This window comes from Mus musculus, chromosome 11 (genome assembly GCF_000001635.26).
Source record: "Mus musculus strain C57BL/6J chromosome 11, GRCm38.p6 C57BL/6J".
Taxonomy (NCBI): domain Eukaryota; kingdom Metazoa; phylum Chordata; class Mammalia; order Rodentia; family Muridae; genus Mus; species Mus musculus.
In genome coordinates, this window is record NC_000077.6 from 119,965,887 (window position 1) to 119,984,761 (window position 18,875).

Genomic DNA, 18,875 nt, shown 5'->3' on the forward strand with positions numbered 1-18,875 from the left:
GTCCAGCCTGTCTCAACAGAAGCTGGGCTGTCCCTTGTGCACTTCCTCAGTGGGCTGTACACCAGCCTGTTGGACAACCACCTGCAGCTCTGCAGTCCAAGATGGCTGGGTGTATAGAACTGGGCTAAATCTGAGACAGGGAGGAAGGGAACAGAGTTTGGATGTCCATGGTGGGGTGTGCACACATGAGCAGGTGGCAGGTGCTCAGGTGTTCTCTTCTGGACTCAACAAGGGTCACTTAGCTGCCCGTGGCCTGTCCTTGGTCATCCTGTGGACTTGGGAAGGTGTGAGGTCTGAAGCTAAACAGCCACTGCAGTGAGCAAGGTCACCTTGACTGAGAAGGACTCTCATTCCCTTCATGTGGTCAGGATCCACCGATGCAGTCCATGTCCCAAGTCCTCAGCAGGGATGTGTTTCGTGTTTGCACAAGGCTGTGGTCAGGGCTGCCCATGGAACCGACTGTTCTTTTCAACCCTTGCCTGTCTCTGGAGGCTTCTTCAGTACTCTTTCCTTTAAAGGGCTGCTTTGTACCTGCCAGGACCTGCAGCACACTTGTTTGTGATCACAGGGACTTGTGTGTACTTGCTGAGAGCCCCAGGCCTCAGCTGGGGCTCTGCTGTCTGCTAAGCCTCACAAGGCTCCAAGGGAATGAGCAGGTGCTCTGTGCTGTTCCCAGTCTGCGAGTAGGGATGCTCATACACAGGCGACTGCAGCCCTGCCTCACAGTCAGTCAGTCAGCCTGGCTTCAGGCATGGAGTCTCCAAGCGAGGTGTGACCGGCCATGTCCTGCCTGAACTGAGGAGTTTCTCCAGTGGTCCAGGCTGGCCTGGAGCTGCAGCATCAGTTGCTCTCCTGCCAGTATCAGGCTCACCGAGCCAGTCACACTGGGTGGCCCCAGGCACCCAGGTCTCTGGGACATAGGGGGCTGTAGACTTTCAACCCTGAGAGGCCTTCAAGCTGCCCCTAGTGGCACCTATTGGCCTAGGTAGTTTTGAAGGTGCCAGGTCGTTGGGCACCGGTATTTCTTGTGAGGCTGTAAGATGGTCTAGCCATGTCCTTCTCCTCTTAGGTCAGGCAGAGCCCATTCTCACTTGGTCAGGGCGTTTTTGTGTGTGTCCACCTTCCATCTCAGAGAAGAGGCTATGACCCCAACCTCTCTTTTGGGAACATGACAGCAACTGTTCAGATGTGTCTCCAGTTGTCAGACCCTAACAGTGCAGGCTCCATCTTAGAGACTGCTAAATGCTGATAGGCACTGTTTGAAGGTCTTAATGAAACCCCCTCACAGGGAGCTATGTCCACTGAACATTATAGAGGAGCCTGACTGGGCTAGCTGCTTGCTCAGGATAGAGACAATAAAGGAATAGAGGGCCTGACAATGCCAGGCATGGGTGGTGTCCCCCTTCCTAGCTAAAGGCACCAAGCTCCCCTAGTTCTCCCTTCTATCTCCACAGTAAAAAGTGAGGCTCGCAGGGGTCCCTTAGACTCCAACCAGGGTCCCATGCTTTACTCTAAAATTACGCTGTAGAAGTCGCTGGGCAGTTGCCAGGCTAGACTCAGCTGAGGCTCTAGAGCTGCCAACTGGGTGGGCTCAGGTGGCCAGGTCTCCTGTGTGGCAGGCCTGGCCACCTGCTGAGAGCTCTGTGGGGCCTCACTGAGGCTCTGTCTGGAGAGATTAATAGCAGTCTGAATTGGATTTGCTGAAACCTGGGCAGCAGCCGAGTGACAGCCAGAGAAGACACAGCGGGTGTCTGTGTTCTTCAGCTCCAGGTCTGCTCTGTGGTGGGAATATCAGTAAGCGTAACAGAGACAGGGCTGGTGGCCGTAGGGGTCTCCTTTCAACAGGTGGTTCCCAGCGATTTCTTGGCAGTGAGGGAGCAGCACAGCTACTGTAGGCTTAGAGTTCAACCTGCGGCCTGTGAGGACAGTGGCTCACCGCTGCTGGCTCTGCCTGAGTCCCAGGGTGGCAACAGACAGGGGTGTTCATTGGCTCTTTCAAACCATGCTCCCTTTGAGTGTCCCAAAGGGATACCAGTGAGCATAAAGACCAAGTCATAAGAACTAGACCCTGGAGCCAGGATAGCTCCAGGAGCCCCAGGAGCCTCATAGGTAGGTCTGTAGGTCGGTCATGTGCTCCCGGTCAAAGCCTATTTACCACATCCTCCATTCCTTTGTTGCATCACCAGATGCTCACATTTCAGTCAAAGTTGACATGGGGTCACTCCAGGTGTGGCCAACAGCTTCTGTGGGCAGGCCTCTCCTTCCCTGGGCTTCCCTAAGGCAATAGTCATCAGGAATGTGGGCACACACATCAGGCACCTGCATACAGACCACAGCAGCTGAGAGAATGGGGACCTATGCTTCCCAACAGACCTTTGCAATGAGGAGAGATGGGCTACTGGATGCTGTCAGAAACATGGGAAGGTACAGAGAGGGCCGAGGGTCTTCCAGTAGCCCTAGGTGGCAAACAGTACAGGATTTTTGTCCAGTAGCAAGACTAGTCAAGAGCCAAGTCTGAGATTAAAGGCATCTATGTAGCTGGTCCCCTAAAGAGCAGTTGCCACAGGGGTTAGATCATGTGCATTTTGGCATGTATACAGGAGGGAAGTTGAGGTGGCCTCAAACCAGGGACCCCTGAAATCACTTGGCTTTGAGACTTAGTTTCAAGTACTCCCAAAAACAAAATCAAAGAAATGAACCACAAAACGGTCCTAAAGGAGGAAGCAGCAGGTTTGGCTCAAACCTGTGATCCCAGCACTGGGGGAGCCCAGACAGTATGATTATATAGCCCAAGGCTACATGAGATTCTGTGTGAAAAAACTAAAAAATGGGCTGGAGTGATGGCTAAGCAGTTAACCTGGGATCAGCTTCTAGAATCCATATTAGCTCACAACCAGCTGTGGGCCTGACTGGTACACATATCCACATGCAGACAAAACACTTGTGTATATATAAAATAAATCTAAAAACGAGTTTTAACTAACAGTAACAGGTCCTATCTTTTTAATAACTGAAATCTTTTAACAACTCTGGGCTTGTGTTACATCATCCTTGGTATAAGTTTTATATTGGAAACACTTGATTCCTGACCTGGAGTCTCATGAAAGTAGTGTATCACTGAAGAATGGGCTCAGACATGTCCTGGATAGCCTGCGAGCTGAAGTGAGTATGGCATAGACAGTCCCACATCCACACAATGTCTAGGAATGCTAGACGCGTCTCTGAAGTGTCAGAGGACAGTGAATGCTGAAGAGATGAAAGGCAGACTGGAGCCCAGTCATCAGACAGGCGCTGGTCTGTGGGACAGCAGCCCTCAGGAAGGTTCTGAGCTGCCCATCCACCTTTCACCCCCCGTCTGTCTGTCTGCTGGAACTTTTGTCAAATCCCCAGGGTAGCTGGATCCCAGAATGGACTTCGGCTCGAGTTGCTGGTGTCTTCCACATCAGTAGTACTTCTTTCTGCTTAGACACTAGAGTTCTGAGGTCTTGGTGCTGCTGAGCATGTGAAAGTGCTGATGGCCTGGGCGCCTGTCCCTGTCGGGCTTCCTACCCTGTGACGCTTGCTCAGGACTCAGAGTTGATGCTGTACCAGGCTGACAAAGCAACATTGCTAACCAGCCTTTGAGGTATGCTTGTTCCCTCGGATCGGCTGATTTTAAGGGGTAAATTTACCCAGAAAGAAGATAGTGGACTCTATGTGTCCACTGTGGGCAGGAGCTTGGCTTCTCACACAAAGGGTCAAGTTTGCTTTACCAAAGGAGCTTAGGCGCCATGGATGGGAGTGGGGACATGGTCACTTCCTTCTCCAGTCAGACCTGAGTCTCCTTACAGACACCAGGTAGAAGAAGAGTCAGACAGGACTGAGGACCAGCAGGTCTCACTGAGATGATCTCTAGTGGACAAGGGCAGGGAGTGGCCCCGAGAGCCTGTTCCCTCGGAAGATTCTGACTGCTCACCTATATGGGGAGGACATTAGGTCTTGTCCCAACATCTTTGTCTCTTTGCCACAGTGGGACCTGTGCAGCAGCTGCCTCTGTACAATGACTCGAAGACATGTGGTCCACAACTGACTAAGGTGCCTGAAAATCCTCAGATAGGAGCAGTCCCCTGGATGACACTGGTCCAGGAACCTGAGCAGGCAAGATGGAAATAGTGGTCAGTGACTCAGGACAGTGGTGACATTGGATGCCAGCCTGAACTTGGCCCTGCCTCTCCCTACTTTCCTCAGAGTCCCTAGTATCCATGGTACAACTGTTGTCACAACATGGACATTGAGGTGGCTTTTGGACTTGTTCTGTTTCAGAACAACATGACTATAAGCTCTGCTGTCTACCGCTATCACCATGGCAACACAGCCATTGATTTTTCTCTTGGTCACCCCTTGGCCGCATTCCACTCTGGCTTTCCCATAGATGGGCGAAGAGCGTCTGAGGAACCAGTGTGTGGAGAGTAGCTGAGAGAAGGCAGGATTGGTAACTGTCCAGTGGGGAGGGGGGGAGGTTAGGGAGGGTTTGACTGTCTCACCTCCTGTCCGCCCCTCTTGCCTCCCGGTGGTTTTAACAGCACGGTGCCCTGGCAGCCCCCTCAGCTGTCTGTCTTCACCTAATGAGAGCTCTATATTCGGGCCTTGTTCAGGCGTATGCTAATTAGCTCTCAGAGGTGCCTTTCCGCTCTAGAAGCCACCAGAATAATTGAGCATTATGGATATTTGCTTCAGAAGGCTCTGGAAGGTAATGTGTGCTTCCAGCCAGGTTTGAGCAGCTGACCCCTTGGCATAGAGCCCCTCTGCTACTGCGGAGAGGATGGCAGTTCTGCCTCCTCTCAGAATGACTGGGGTGCTCAGCAGTCGAGCACCCACTGTTGACAAGCCAGTAGCACAGGGCTCCTACTGTTAGGCTCCTACTGTGCTCTGGGGGCAAACTGACCTCTAGGAAGCTATAGCATCTCCAATCACACAGGGGATGCAGGTGCCTCCTCTCCAGACCCTGCAACTCCACCTGGGCTGCTGACTACAGAGAAGCAGTCCCTGTCTGCCACCCTCTAAGACTTTGCATATGGAGCATTTCAGCCACTCCCATGGTCTGAGGGAAGCCTGTCTCTCTTCCAGCAGAGAACACAGTGGCCACGTTACAGCTGTGCTTATTAATGTGTCCTTCTGGGATGGTCTTCAGATGCTGCTTAAAATTGGGGCTCACATGGGGTCCTGTGGCCGCTGGATCCAGTTTCCTGAACCTGCAAGGGTTTGACTGACTGGCACCTCTGGTGGTGTGTGTGTGTGTGTGTGTGTGTGTGTGTGTGTGTGTGTGTGTTTTCCTTTCTTACTTTGGAGGGTCCAGGAGCAGAGTCCCTGATGGTATGTAAAGCAAACTTAGTTCTCCTGGACCCTTATTCCTGCCAGCTGGCTTCTCCACAAAATGCCCAGGGAACCCACTGAGATCTAGGACACAGGACTATGCACTGATCTTTGGCTGCATGAGCATGACTTGGGGTCTGGCTGGGACCCCTGCAGGTTTGCCACCACACCCATCCTGGCACCTGGTGGAAGAATCTCAGAGGGCAGTGCGCCCTCTGTCTCTGTGAGGAGACCACCAGGGACCTACTACTCAGAGACCCTGGGGGCTCTTTTCTCTTATTTATTTTTTTCATGCTTCGCTCACCCTTGCTGCTCAGAAGATGGGGCTGTCTGAGCAACGGCTCTCAGCAGGGGATGCTGTGCCTATAGTAATGGGGACAAGCAGCATTTAGCCCTTGCTCAGCTGGGCCTTCCCAGCGTTGGGAGACCTAGTCCTAGTAACTCTGGCAACCAGGCATTGCTTGGACACCTGCTGTCAGGGGCTGTAGCCCTTTCCTATGAACCCTGTAGTTGAGGTCTATTATGCAGGCCACCCGTTTCCGCAATGGAGCTCTATATGGGCTCTGGGGGTTAAACTTAGGTCACTGTGCTGAGTAGCAAGTGCTTTTACCCATAGAGCCATCTAACTGGCCAGATGTTCCCCCTTTCAAGCTCAGATCTATGAAAATGTCATCCTCTCCATGTTGGATCAGGGGCCCTTCACCTGGGGTTCACCTGGGGCCTGAAGGGCCTTGGGTGGAGTCTGGTCTTTTCCTGCCTCAGCATATCTGCAGGAGGCTGCTCAGTGCACTGAGCCCAGGCAAGGTCTACACTCCAGTTTTCTGCCACCTTCAGTCTCTCAGGTTCTCTCTTCCCTTCAGCATCTTGTCATCTGCACATTATAAGAACACTCTAGTTTCTGGGGGAGGGAGGAGTAAGACTGGATGTTTTAATTATTTTATTATATTTTTAATTATATTTGTGCTTATGGTGGTGATGGAGTTGTGTCAGAGGACAACTTGCCAGAGTTGTATCTCCTTGTACCGTATGGTACAGAATCAAACTCAGTTTGTCAGGCTTGACGGCAGCCAGCATCTTTACCTGCCGAACTGTTTAACTGGCCCGAGACTGAGTGTTTTAAGGTGCCGCTGCTGTGAAAAATACAATTTAGGGGCCACTCCTCGACTACAGAGAGGTCAGGCCCTGATGTGCTGGAAGTTGGACTGTTCCCCACAGCCCCACATGCTTGCTTGGCACAGAGGTCAAGTAAACCGAGTGCTGTTTCCCAAGGAAGAAAACTGAAGGTGTGCCCAACAAGAGCAGAGTGAGCCTCAGTGAGGCCCTGGGCTACAAAATGGCCATTTCTGTGCTCTGTTGGTGTAAAGCGGACTGGTGGCAACCTTACTGAGCATCAGGTAGAGTTGTCACAATGTGGCATTCCTGCTCCTAGACACAAAGGGACATGCTGGGCTGGAAGCAGAGTCATAGTGTCTGTCAGCAATTGGCTCAGAAAACAGATGTGCACACACACTTAACATATTAGAAGAAGCGAGCTGAGCACGTTGGCCAGCGTGAGCACTCAGAACTATGTGAAGGCGAGCAGTGTCACTGTGCCTGATAGGTTATCTCCACCCACAACGAGCCAATGCAAGCCAAATTAAAGTATAAAGGCAGATTGTTTTGTTTGCTTTGGTTTGATTTTGTTTTTGTGTTTGTTTTCAAGAGTTATTTATTTATTATATGTAAGTACACTGTAGCTGTCTTCAGACACACCAGAAGAGAGCATCAGATCTCATTACATCTCATTACAGATGGTCGTGTACTACCATGTGGTTGCTGGGATTTGAACTCAGGACCTTCGGAAGAGCAGTCAGTGCTCTTAACTGCTGAGCCATCTCTCCGGCCCCCTGTTTTTGTTTCTGGTTTTTTTTTTTTTTGTTTGTTTTTGGTTTTTTTGTTTTTGTTTTCCGAGACAGGGTTTCTCTGTGTAGCCCTGGTTGGCCTGGAACTCACTATGTAGACCAGGCTGGCCTTGAATTCAGAAATCCACCTGCCTCTGCCTCCCAAGTGCTGGGATTACAGGTGTAAGCCACCACTGCCCGGTTAAAGGCAGATTTATTGAGAGCAGCTCTCTGTCAAGTTCACCAACCACACATGAGGAGGTCAGTGAAGTCATCATAGAGGGGGGGAGGGGAGGGGGGAGGGAGGGAAGGGGGGGGAGAGAGAGAGGGAGAGAGGGGGGAGAAAGAGAGAGGGAGGGAGAGAGAGGGAAGGAGAGAGAGAGGGAGGGAGGGGGAGAGAGAGGGAAAGGGGGGGCGGGGGTGGGGAGAGAGAGATTGATTACATAGTGAAGGGCCAGGAGGTGAGAGGAAGCCCAGCCGTGGTTTGAAAGTTCAGCATAGAGGGTGGGATATGCTTTGTTACAGGTAGGGGCTGAGGATGCTGGGAGAACCTAGAGACCAGGTCCACTTTGGTATATATATTAAATATGTACCTCAGCTGCTTGTCTGGGTCTGGAACCCAACCGCATTTGCAACTTTCCCATAGACTAGAGAGGGTGGGGTGGGAAGAGTGTATGCCCTGTCTTCCCTCAGACACAAAAAAGAAGCAACAAAGCCATGGCATCCCACTTTTGATCTCCAGGCAACCTCCCACCATGTTGACCCAACAGTTTCTGGCAGCCCCTGGGAGTGGCTGTAGAACCAGCCTGCCCAGGATTCACCCACAGTTGTAGCCAATGGCATGGTTGAGTCCCCACTGCCAGCACTCTGTGTCCCAGGAGACTTCCTGGTGCTTGCCAAGTTCAAGTGGAAGGCGAGGTCTGCACTGAGGCTGGGTTTAAAACTGGGAGAAGCAGCAAGGCGGGTCCCACTGCTGCTGCTGGAGGCCTCTGCCTTGGAGGCCACAGGCGTCCCCAGAACCCATGCCCTGCCCCTTCTCCATGGCTGCACTTCCCTCGTATGCCCCCTGTTTTCATGTTCCCAGCCTCCATGGCTTTTTTTGAACATCCACACAGGCCCTCTCATGTGTCATTGGGATGGTTGTGAGTACATGGATTTAGATGGAGACCCCTGAGATCTGTCTCTGCGTGGCTGCTCCCTCAGCTCTCTTCTTCCCAGAGCTTTTTAAAACAGTAACAGTTATGTGCATTCACCATGTCATTACTGGGTCACTTGCCACGTGGGACTATCTTTTTTTTTTTTTTTTTTTTTTTGGTTTTTTTGAGACAGGGTTTCTCTGTGTAGCCCTGGCTGTCCTGGCGCTCACTTTGTAGACCAGGCTGGCCTCGAACTCAGAAATCCGCCTGCCTCTGCCTCCCAAGTGCTGGGATTAAAGGCGTGCGCCACCGCGCCCAGCTTCACGTGGGACTATCTTGGAGGTTTGGAACACTGGCTGCTCTTCCAAGGGACCTTGTTTGGTTCTCAGCACCCACAACCACTCACAACCATCCACGACTCCAGCTCTAGTAGATTCAACAGCCAGTTCTGGCCTCCACTGCACCAGCACACATGTGATGCACAGATATAGATACATTCAGCCAACACACATACACAGAATGTTAAAAAGAGTGTACACCAGGAAGGCTGGTCGTGTTCAGGTTGTGCTTAAGGCTGTCACGAACCCACAAACAGTTGTGCTGCACAAGTTATAGTCATCTGAGAGGAGAGTACTTGATTGAGAAATGTTCTGGGGAGCAGTTTGTTTAGATTAGGGATTGATAAGGGAGGGCCTAACCCGTTGTGGGTGGTGATGGTCAAGGTTCTATAAGAAATCAGACTGGCCAAGCTATGAAGAGCAAGTCAAAAAGTAACACTCCTCCACGGCCTCTGCATCAAGTCCTGCCTCCAGGTTCCTGCTTGCTTTAGTTTCTGTCCTGACTTGATAATGAACTCAGGGTTAGACTTCCTTCGATGATGTAGAAGTGTAAGCCAGAGTAACCCAGAACTGCATTTGGGCATGATGCCTCATCACAGCAATAGTGACACTACAGAGGACAGAAGTTGGTACCAGGAGTTGGGGCTTAGAGTAACAGAAAGTATAGAATGAACTATATATACGTGTGTGTGTGTGTGTGTGTGTGTGTGTGTGTGTGTGTGTGTGTGTGTGTATGTATGTATGTGTATATATATATAGGAGGTCCTGAATCCAACAGTTGATCAGTCTACAAAGCTGGATATACTGGATATATCAGCTCTCAGATATACATATCTGAGAGATGGTCTGCAGTATGCACCAGAATAACCGAAGATGTCAGTGAAGGAAATGACTTGCCATCGAGAGAAAGCAGGCAAACAGCCTAGGTACATGGTCTCTCCACCCATGGAGTATTGTGTGTGGAAAGGGAGTCTGCTGGGTGTGGTAGTGCACACCTGTGGTCCCAGTACTCAGGAGGCAGAAGCAGGAGGCTCAGGAGTTCAAGGCTCTCTAAAGCTATGTAATGAGTTTGACCCTTAGGCTAGCCTGAAATACTCGAGATCCTATCTCAGAAAAACAAACAAAACAAAAACAAAAAGGAGGGGGGGGGGGGCTCTAGCCTCTGCTGCAGCACAGATGGACATCGTAAATGTACCTCAGTCCCTGTGCTTCCCCCCAAGAAGGGTTACATTTCCACGTGGACCGAATTGCACACTAACCCTCCAAATGTGAAGCCAAGTTACTAATAGCACCAGAAATCTTTAAAACTGAGACGTTAGGGTGAAATGCAGTGTGACTCACTGGTGGCTGACCTTTCAGCGACTTGACTCACTGTAAGTTGGTAGAAGTTGAGGAGGGCGTGGTCTCCTGGTATGTTTCTCTGTGTTTTTATACTTTTGTCCCAAATGTCACATATTGTCTCTGGGACCCACGTGTACTTTGTGGGGGAGGGTCTCTTCCTATTAGTTCCCAAATATTCTGGGGCCTGGAACTCTCCTGGTCCCAGCCCCATCCTCACCCTCCTGAGTTAAGGCTTTTTTCACTCTGATGGGCTAAGGCTGACTCACTGCCTTGGTGTGCCTAGGGCTTCTGCCCCTCCCTCCAGGATCTCTCATGTCAGCTCCCTGGGATGGGCCACCTACTGCCAGTCACCCCTGTTGATACTCCACTCCCTGGAGAGGCTCATCAGGTGGCAGCTGTCTGCAAAGATTTACCCTCCCTCATTCACTGTTTGCTCTGGCACACTGGGCCTTCTTTCCCAATCTGATCCGGTTTTTCAAGTTTAGGGTCCACCTGGGCTGTGGCCTAAGAGCTCTAGGTCCCCAGGGTATGGGTGGATTTGGCCCTGGCAGAGGCTGGTTAAAAGCCTCTTCCTGGGGCTAGAGAGACAGCTCAGTGGTTAAGAGTGCATGCTGTTGTTACAGAAGACCCAAGTTTGGTTGGGTGGCACCCATGTCAGCAGCAAACAGCTGCCTATAACTCTCCTTAAGGGGATCTGACGACCTCTTCTGGCCTCCAAGAGTACCTACACTCATGTGCACAAACACCATAAATAAAAATAAAAACCGTAAGGTGGTGATGGCACACACCTTTAATCCCTGAACTTGGGAAGCCTAGGCAGGCGGATCTCCAAGTTCGAAGCCAGCCTCTATAAAGCGAGCTCCAGGACAGGCTGGGCTTTTACACAAAGAAACACTGTCTCAAAAAAAACAAAAATAAATAAGTTAATTAATTAATATCTTTTTTTAAATAAAATGAAGTAAGGCTTTTCTGTCAGCACAGTACACCTGGGAGGATCTTCCAAGAGAAGGAGAAGGTGGGAGGCCATGGAGCCCGCCACGAGGGCCCAACCTCTCCTCGGCACCTGCTGGCCAGTGAACAAGTCAGTGCCCCTGGCCAGAGGTCCCCTCATCTGCAGAGGGGGTGCTCAGGGTGGGTAGGTGTACCAGTCTTCTCCTGCATGCTGTGGCCATGGCCCCCCAGGGGTTTAGTACTTGCGGCTGTGCACGCCCAAGCTCCGCTGCACATGTCTTCCTGCAGCTGCTTGTAAAATGCAGTTTAAAACTTCATCATGTGGGCTGATCCTGCGCAGCACCAGCTTGCAGCCAGCCCAGAACTCCACGTGCGTGCACTCACACACAGACACATACACACCCTGTTCTGTGCCTTTGTCTCAGTGTGCTCCCCTCCCCCCATCTCCCCGTATATACCCATAAGGTCTGGGGACAGGCTACGCAGCGGGGGCTCTGAGTTGAGCCACACACTGTGCTCTGTGTCTGAGGGTTGACACAGCCCATGTGGAATGGTAACTGTTGTCCTGTGGGGTCTGACACCCATCACCTGAACAAAAATCTGTGAGAAACTTGGTACACCCTTGGGCATCACTGCCTGATTATACCAGTTTCTACTCTTCTTGAGTTGGCATGTGCTGCTTTTGTGGGTAGGGGAATGTTTTCTGTTCAGTCTTGACATTGACTTATAATTCTGGGCCTAAAGAATGTGGTCAGAGAGCACCAACCTATAGAGAGACTTCTAGCTAAGTGCATAGTTTGTCTGGTCGCTGCTGCCCCATCCCTCCTCTTGTAGACCCTGTAGCCTTCTGAGAGTTGGTTGTATGGCATTGTCCTCAGAAAGGAAGAGTGGATGTACTACAAAGCTGAGAGAGTAGTGCAGTGCTGCCAAGGACTCCAGTGGGTTCCCCTGCCCAGGCCAGAGTTTGAGCCCACTGTGGTCACCTGCTTTCCACTTGGGTAAAATTATAGTCCGTTCCCAGGTGTCTATGGGGCATTGAGAGCCAGAAGGTGGATCCAAGACCCTCTGAGTCATGGGAGTGTGGTCAAACAAAGCCCAGCGAGCTTCCTTGGGTACCTCCTTGTCACGGAGCAGCGGGTTTCCATCCTATAGGATTTACAGATGCAGAAAGCCAAGAGAGTTTCCCCAGGTACATTCATCCTTGTCATAAGGGCTGTGGGTTTCCATCCTACAGGACTTACAGTTGCAGAAAAGCACAGAGGATCCTGGGATCTGCCACTCACTCACATGGCTGTCCTGACTTGCGTGCTAGTGGCTTCTGGCCTGAGTGTAGAAAACTCTCATCTGTGACTTTGGGTTTCCTTTGAGCCCTGTTCTGAGCATGAGCGACACTGTCCTAATAGCTTGCTGAAAGTCAGCATGGCTGTGCGTGTGTGTCAGTGGTAACCAAGGCCTTTGCTCATGGGGACTGTGCCTGTGCCTGTGCCTGTGGCCTTCCTCTTTACACTGGCCTCACCCTCTTGTCTCTGCCTCTCAACCAGCAATAAGAGACCAGGCTCCTTCACATTAATTGCTGCCTCAGTCCCTTCAAGCACATTAGAGTCCAGATCTAGAGTGTGCTACAAATGGGACTTCCATCCTTTTCAGAGGGACCTGGCAAACCTTAGAGGCTACTTGCCCTGTCTCTCTGTGTGTAGGTTGTCACTGACTTTGTGATCACAGCTTCCTGTTGGCCATATGACAGCCCTGTCATCTCTAGGAGTTCAGTCTCTGGGGGGACTATTGTACCCCTGTGTTATAGGAGTGTGGTGTTAGGCCTGTGGTCATAGATTCTTGGGACAGGGTGGTAGGCAGATAGCTGTGCTGAGGTTTTTAGCCCTGGCAGCCACAGGTACATGTATCCAGGTAAATTAGATGGTCTATACAAAGTTCCAGGCAGCTGTTGAGTTTGCCCTTTGCCCACAGAGGATGAACTGCAGGGAGGTGGTGGGCAAGCAGAGTGGGGCTGGTAGGGTAAGTCTGACCATGGGCCACTGACCACCCTGCTGACTTAGAGAGTTCTTTTCTGCTGACTGGGGCCAGTTGGCTGGCATAGCCTTGCAAGCCGTGTTCGCCGCTGTAGGCAACCTGTACTGTGCTCAGGGTCCCTGTGATCATTGATATTAAAACAACTTTTGGGACTAAGAGAGTTCCCAAGAATCTGACCTCCATGCGTCCTAGATGAACTCCCAGAGGGAAGCTGAGGTCCTAGAGGAAAGTTGTCAGAGGATTCCTTTTGGTTTCTAGCTGGTGATAGTGGGTGCCAGAAGGAGGGCTCCTTGGGAGAAAAGGCCTGCATCTGAAAGGGTTCCAGCTTCAGACACAGGCATAGGCTCTCCTCGTTTATGTCCACAGCACTAGCCAGTATCTGGGACTCCTCAAAGGGAGTTAACAGATAGTTGCCAACCAAGTAAGTAGAGCGAGACTGCTGGGTTTCTCCACATACGAGAAAATGAGGGCGTTTATTTTACAGATGAGGCGGGCCTGTGGCAGAGAGGGCGGGCGGGCGGGCTTACTGTCTTAGGTGCCTTTGTACCTGACCCATTACATGCCCCCCTGTGACAACTAAGCATGAGACCCTGAGCGTGACTCGAGGTCTCAGGGCCCTGGAAAAAGAAGAGGAACTAGGGTCTCAGGCTCAGTTGACAACAGGAGGGCACACTGTGGGTCAAGAACACAGCAAAGTAGCTAACCAAGACCCTTCGGCCTCATCTCTAGGCATGGAGTGGGAGGTAGGTGCTGGGATCTACTGATGAGTCACTGTTGGACTGAAAAAAAGTGTGCCTGGCCCTTGGTCCTCGGGGCTGTTTCTTTTGCCTCTCTCTCTCTCTGTTGTATACTTGTCAGAAGCTGGGGATGGGTGTGTGTCAGCTTAGTGATGACTTTGCAGACGGCTGGAGGCTCAGCTCAGCCCAACATTAGAAAAAAACCGGACATTAGTCTAGCCTGGAGTGTGTGCCAGAGGCAAGTGGGAATGAGCTAGGTGATACCCAGGCTGAAAAAGCCAAGATGGCGTTGACTGCTGAGCTGCTGAGCCTCTGTTGTCTTAGCTTCTCTTCATAGGTAGGCCGGGCACAGCAGGGCCCCTGAAGTGCTCATGTGCTGAAAAGTGTTTATGGGGCCAGATCCACGCCCACACCACGCCCATGAGCAGTGCTCTGTGGCCACTGAAGCTGGTCCAAAGCATCAGTCCCCCTTCCTGCCAGCCATTCTGGGCCCACCAGCCCCGCTGATCCCAGAGTCACTGGAGCACCACTGGTACAAAGGGCACACTCTGCCAAAGCGAGTGGCTCTGAGACTAGCTCCTCCTCCAGAGGCTGGAGCCAGATGAGGAGCCAAGCCCAGAGTGCCATTTAGCTCTTATTTCTTTTCTTATGAACTCTGGCAGAGAGGCCTTGGGTCAGAGACAGTAGTTAATTCCCTGTGTCCTATACTAGGAGGTGTTTCTGCTCTGGTGTGGGGCTCAGGAAGGACATCATTGGCTAGCTGGTGTCTGAGTGAGTGTGAGGTCTGTGTAGGTGTAGCTGGTGTCTGAGTGAGTGTGAGGTCTGTGTAGGTGCTCATTTGTTCTCAGAGCTGTGCCAAGGGAAGAGCCCATCTGCACAGGTTCTTCTATCACATGTCTATCACATGTCTGTCCTGAGCAATGTCTGTCCGGAGCATGTGCTTCATGCTGGACATTAGTGCTCCCACGGGACACCAGGCACTCTAACTCAGTCACAAATCGATCATCATTTTAGACTTTTCTGTTCCTCCTTCCCTTCCCATCTAGAGTCTAGAGTCACAGAATGTCTGTGGTGTCCAGTGTCTAGCCCTGGTGTAGGCACAGTGATTGGAAATCTCTAACCCACTTTCTTTCCTCCAGGGGACGTCCTCTTCCAGATGGCTGAGGTGCACCGGCAGATCCAGAACCAGTTGGAAGAGACGGTGAGTTTGGCTGTGGGACCTCTTCCATGGGTTCAAGGAGCAGACATAGTGAGCAGGGCATCAGGTGTCAGTGAAGAAGACTGGCTGTTTGCTACAGCTGTGTGTCCATTTGGGACTTCCATAGCCACAGTGATCTCCCAGGAAGATGACTTATGGTCTCGGGCCCTGTAAAAAGAAAGGGAGCCAGGATCTAATGCTCAGCTGACACAGGGACCTGTGATGGGTCAGTGGGAGGTGGCTCCATGGAAGAATCCCCTGTGCCTTGGTGATAGCCCTAGCCAGGTCCCAATCCTGATGGGTGGTAAAGTCAGATACTCACCTGGATTCTGCCCCAGCTCCTTTAGCCCTTGCCTGAATGACCCAGCAAAGGGAGGATGGAGGGAGGTAGGATGTCAAGACCTTGACAGACTTGATTATTTAACACTTTTGTCCAGTCCTCACCCTTAGGAGCCTCCTGGTACCAATGTCCAGGTTGGCTCTGCTCCCATCTCGTGCACCATGCCTTAGAGCTGCCTAACTGTCTGTTTCCTCCCTGTGTCCAGCTGAAGTCTTTTCACAATGAGCTGCTCACGCAGCTGGAGCAGAAAGTAGAACTGGACTCCAGGTATCTAAGTGTAAGTACAGCCTATGCCATACCTGCTGGGCCACCGTTGCCAAGCCTGCCCCTGCCTCTGCCTGGAGATCTGTCTCGTAGGCCTGAAGGATTATTTTCCCCTCTGGGCTTCCATGCTAGTGGCCTAGAGAAGAACCCATTGCATCTGATGTTCCATGTGCCTCTCAGCCACTTGCCATATAGCTGATGACTTGGCTTTTTCTGTAAAACCCACATGAGTCCCCTGTTCATGCCTTACTATCCTTGCCTGTTAGCCAAAGCTACTGTAGTATTCACCACATGAGTTTATAGCTTTGTGCCTACTGTTAGGGGCAAGGAATGAAGCCAGGCTGCTTCCCAAGTCTAATTTTGTTCTTAGAGATTGGGGTTCTGTCAGAGGAAGACAATGAGGTCTGCAGCTGTGACCTCCTGCCTCAGTCTGGCCATCTGGAGCCTGCTGTGCTGGAGAGTGGGGAGGACTGGGGAGGGAGCATCAAGCTTCCTGTGAGGCTCATGGGCCCCTGTGGTTGTATCCTGGGTCTCCAGGCTGCACTGAAGAAATACCAAACGGAACAGAGGAGCAAAGGGGACGCCCTGGACAAGTGTCAGGCTGAGCTGAAGAAGCTCCGCAAGAAGAGCCAAGGGAGTAAGAACCCTCAGAAGTACTCAGACAAGGAGCTGCAGGTAGGTCTGCTCCTGACTGCACACAGGAGCTTAAAGTCCAACTGTGACCTCATGCCCTCTCTTAGTAAGGAAAAGCCTCCCCATCTACCTGTGTGCTTACCATGTGTCTGTCAAAGGAGGGGGAGAGCTTCCAGGTGTGGCGTGGCAGGGCAGGACTGGATTTCGGAATGAGTCCCCATGTCCTTGAGTAGAGGGCTGCTTAGCTCACTCAGCAAAGATGCTGGAATGGTGTTTGGCTACTGACAAGAGGCTCAGACTAAGTCTTCCCTCTGGATTCCTGCCCAGAGCCAGACCCCAGACTGCTATTCTAATCAGCCTGTGATTACCTACCCCAGGCTGGCCAGTCACAGTCACCTACAGCAGATGGCTCAGGAGGCTTCTGAGCACTACAGCGCTGCATGCTGATCAAGTTAGGGTATTGTGGCCAGACTGACACTTATATCAGAACCATGGGCAGTGTCCTTATGCTGAGTAGGCCTAGAAACCCCTCACCTACTCTTGCAGCCCTAGGGACACAGATAAAAAGGGATCTTACAGGATGCCCAGTGTTGTAGAGGAGACACCAGGAAATTCAGCCACAGGGCCTGGAGAGGACAAAGTGTGGCTCCAGGGTCTGTATCCCCACTCCTCCCTGTAATGTCAGGTAGCACCCACCACCCAGGTAAGTTCTTGCCCAAGCCACGTGACTATGATGTTCCTCTTGTGCCTGTGGTGCCCTAGCTTCCCACTTGGACTCAGGAGAGTGGGAAGGGCTGAGGAGGAGGACGCCAAACTGTACTCCTTTGATCGTAACTAAGCCAGTTAGCAGCTTCATGATGGCCTACAAGAGTCCTTTCTAAGCACATGCAGGCCTGATAGGGGATGTCATAGGCCTACAGGGAATTCTGCCATGAACCCAGTTGCCCTGTAGGAGAGAACCGGCCTGGACAGCATTTTTCATGTTAAGTTGTTGCAATAGCAGGAAACCCTACCACCCTGGCCACTGCTGTCTTATACGTACAACTTCTGCTAAGGGGCAATAGTGTGTCTTCCCCACCTCAAACATATTTTTCTGAGTCTAGGGTCTTTGTTTTGATCATATCTATGCATGTTTGTGTATGTGGAGGTACATATATGTGCAGGCACACACACAAGAGTATGTAGGTGTCATTTCTCCTTAGGCTTTTTTCACCTTCTTTCTGAGAGTCTGGCTGGCTGACTTGGAGCTTTGCCAAGTAGGTTAGGCTGACTGGCCAGTGAGCCTCAGGAAGCCTGTCTTTCCCTTGCCAGGAGCTGGGATTACCAGTGCAGACCACCACACCCAGGGGTTTTGTGTTGTTATTGTTTTATTTTGTTTTTAAAGATGTATTTATTTTATATATATGCTTACATTGTCTCTGTCTTCAGACACATCCGAAGAGGGCATCCGATTCCATTACAGATGGTTTTGAGCCACCATGTGGTTGCTGGGTATTAAACTCAGGATCTCTGGAAGAGCAGTCAGTGCTGTTAGCCGCTGAGCCATCTCTTCAGCCCCTTGTTTTTGTGTTTTAAATATGGGTTCTGGGGCAGGGACTCAGGTCTTCACACTTGTAAGGCAACCCCTTCAACAAGTAAGCTATCTCCCAGCCTCCTCTAATCCTTTGTAACAGCCAACTGTATGGCTGCCTGCAAGGACAGACACGCACAGGCCCAGTCTGTCACAGAAGGCTGCTCTAAGCCATCTTGAGCTGTTCTTGAATAGGTTCCTCAGGTGAGCTGCAGGATTGAGGCACAGATGCATACCAGACAGTGTCCAGCTGTTGCTGCCTTTGGTGGTTCTGCTCTCAGGAGACCTGGGCAACAGACATGGGCCATGCAGGAGGGATTTCCATGTGCAAGTACACAACCTAGAGGAAACCCTCTGGGCCCCAGTTTGATGCCCAGTGGTAGAAGCCGGCTCATCTGGTTTCCTCCTAGGAAGCGCCTTAGTTGCTCATCACACTACAGAACACACTGAAACTCAGTGGGCTTCCGCATAGCTGTAGAGCTGTACAGCCATCACACAAGCAGTCTGCAACAGATTACAGACCTAAGAAGAACCTCGTATGCAGCCGTGTTCACCCCCACCTGCTCCGACTCCCCACCCCTGTCACCTACTCTCCTTTCCCAGGAACACCTACCTGCTTTTTGTCTCTATAGCTCTTCATGTTCTAGACATCAGCTGTGGCTGAGTCACACCGTGGGTTTGAGTGTGGCTTCTTGCACTGGGCATGCTCTCAGTCTGTCCATGTCAAGTGTGAGTTTGTCACTCTGTTCCACACCTGTGGAAGGTGGCTCCTGTTGCCTGTGAGGATATTGTAGGCACTGAGCACAGAATGTTTGGCAGTAGAACTGAAGCTGCCATGACAGGTCATTAGGGAAGCGCCCCCCCCCCCCCCACCTCCCATCCTTCCTTTATTCTTCTGGTCTTGAACACCGTGAGGCAGGTTCCTTAGTGGGTAGCCTGAACCTACTCAGTTGTGTCAGTTTGGATTTATATAATTGTTGCTGTTGTTGACAGGCTGTGTTGTGTGTAGTGGGGAGTATTAGAGATTGACCTAGGGTCTTTTGTATGTTAAATAAGTGCCCTACCTCTGAGCATATCTATCTGTCCATACATCTATATTGATAGATA

The 18,875-nt window shown here is 51.3% G+C and overlaps 1 protein-coding gene across 7 annotated transcripts in view; it reads left to right on the forward strand.

Moving 5' to 3' along the window:
• Baiap2 (brain-specific angiogenesis inhibitor 1-associated protein 2) overlaps positions 1-18,875 on the forward strand; it is a 66,867-nt gene that overhangs the window by 25,971 nt on the left and 22,021 nt on the right. For all 7 annotated transcript variants that reach the window (XM_006531966.4, XM_006531967.4, XM_006531968.4 and 4 more), the window contains exons 4-6: positions 14,903-14,964; positions 15,507-15,578; positions 16,103-16,240. In XM_006531966.4, the coding sequence (XP_006532029.1) occupies positions 14,903-14,964; positions 15,507-15,578; positions 16,103-16,240 (272 nt within the window). The remainder of the gene's footprint in view (positions 1-14,902; positions 14,965-15,506; positions 15,579-16,102; positions 16,241-18,875) is intronic.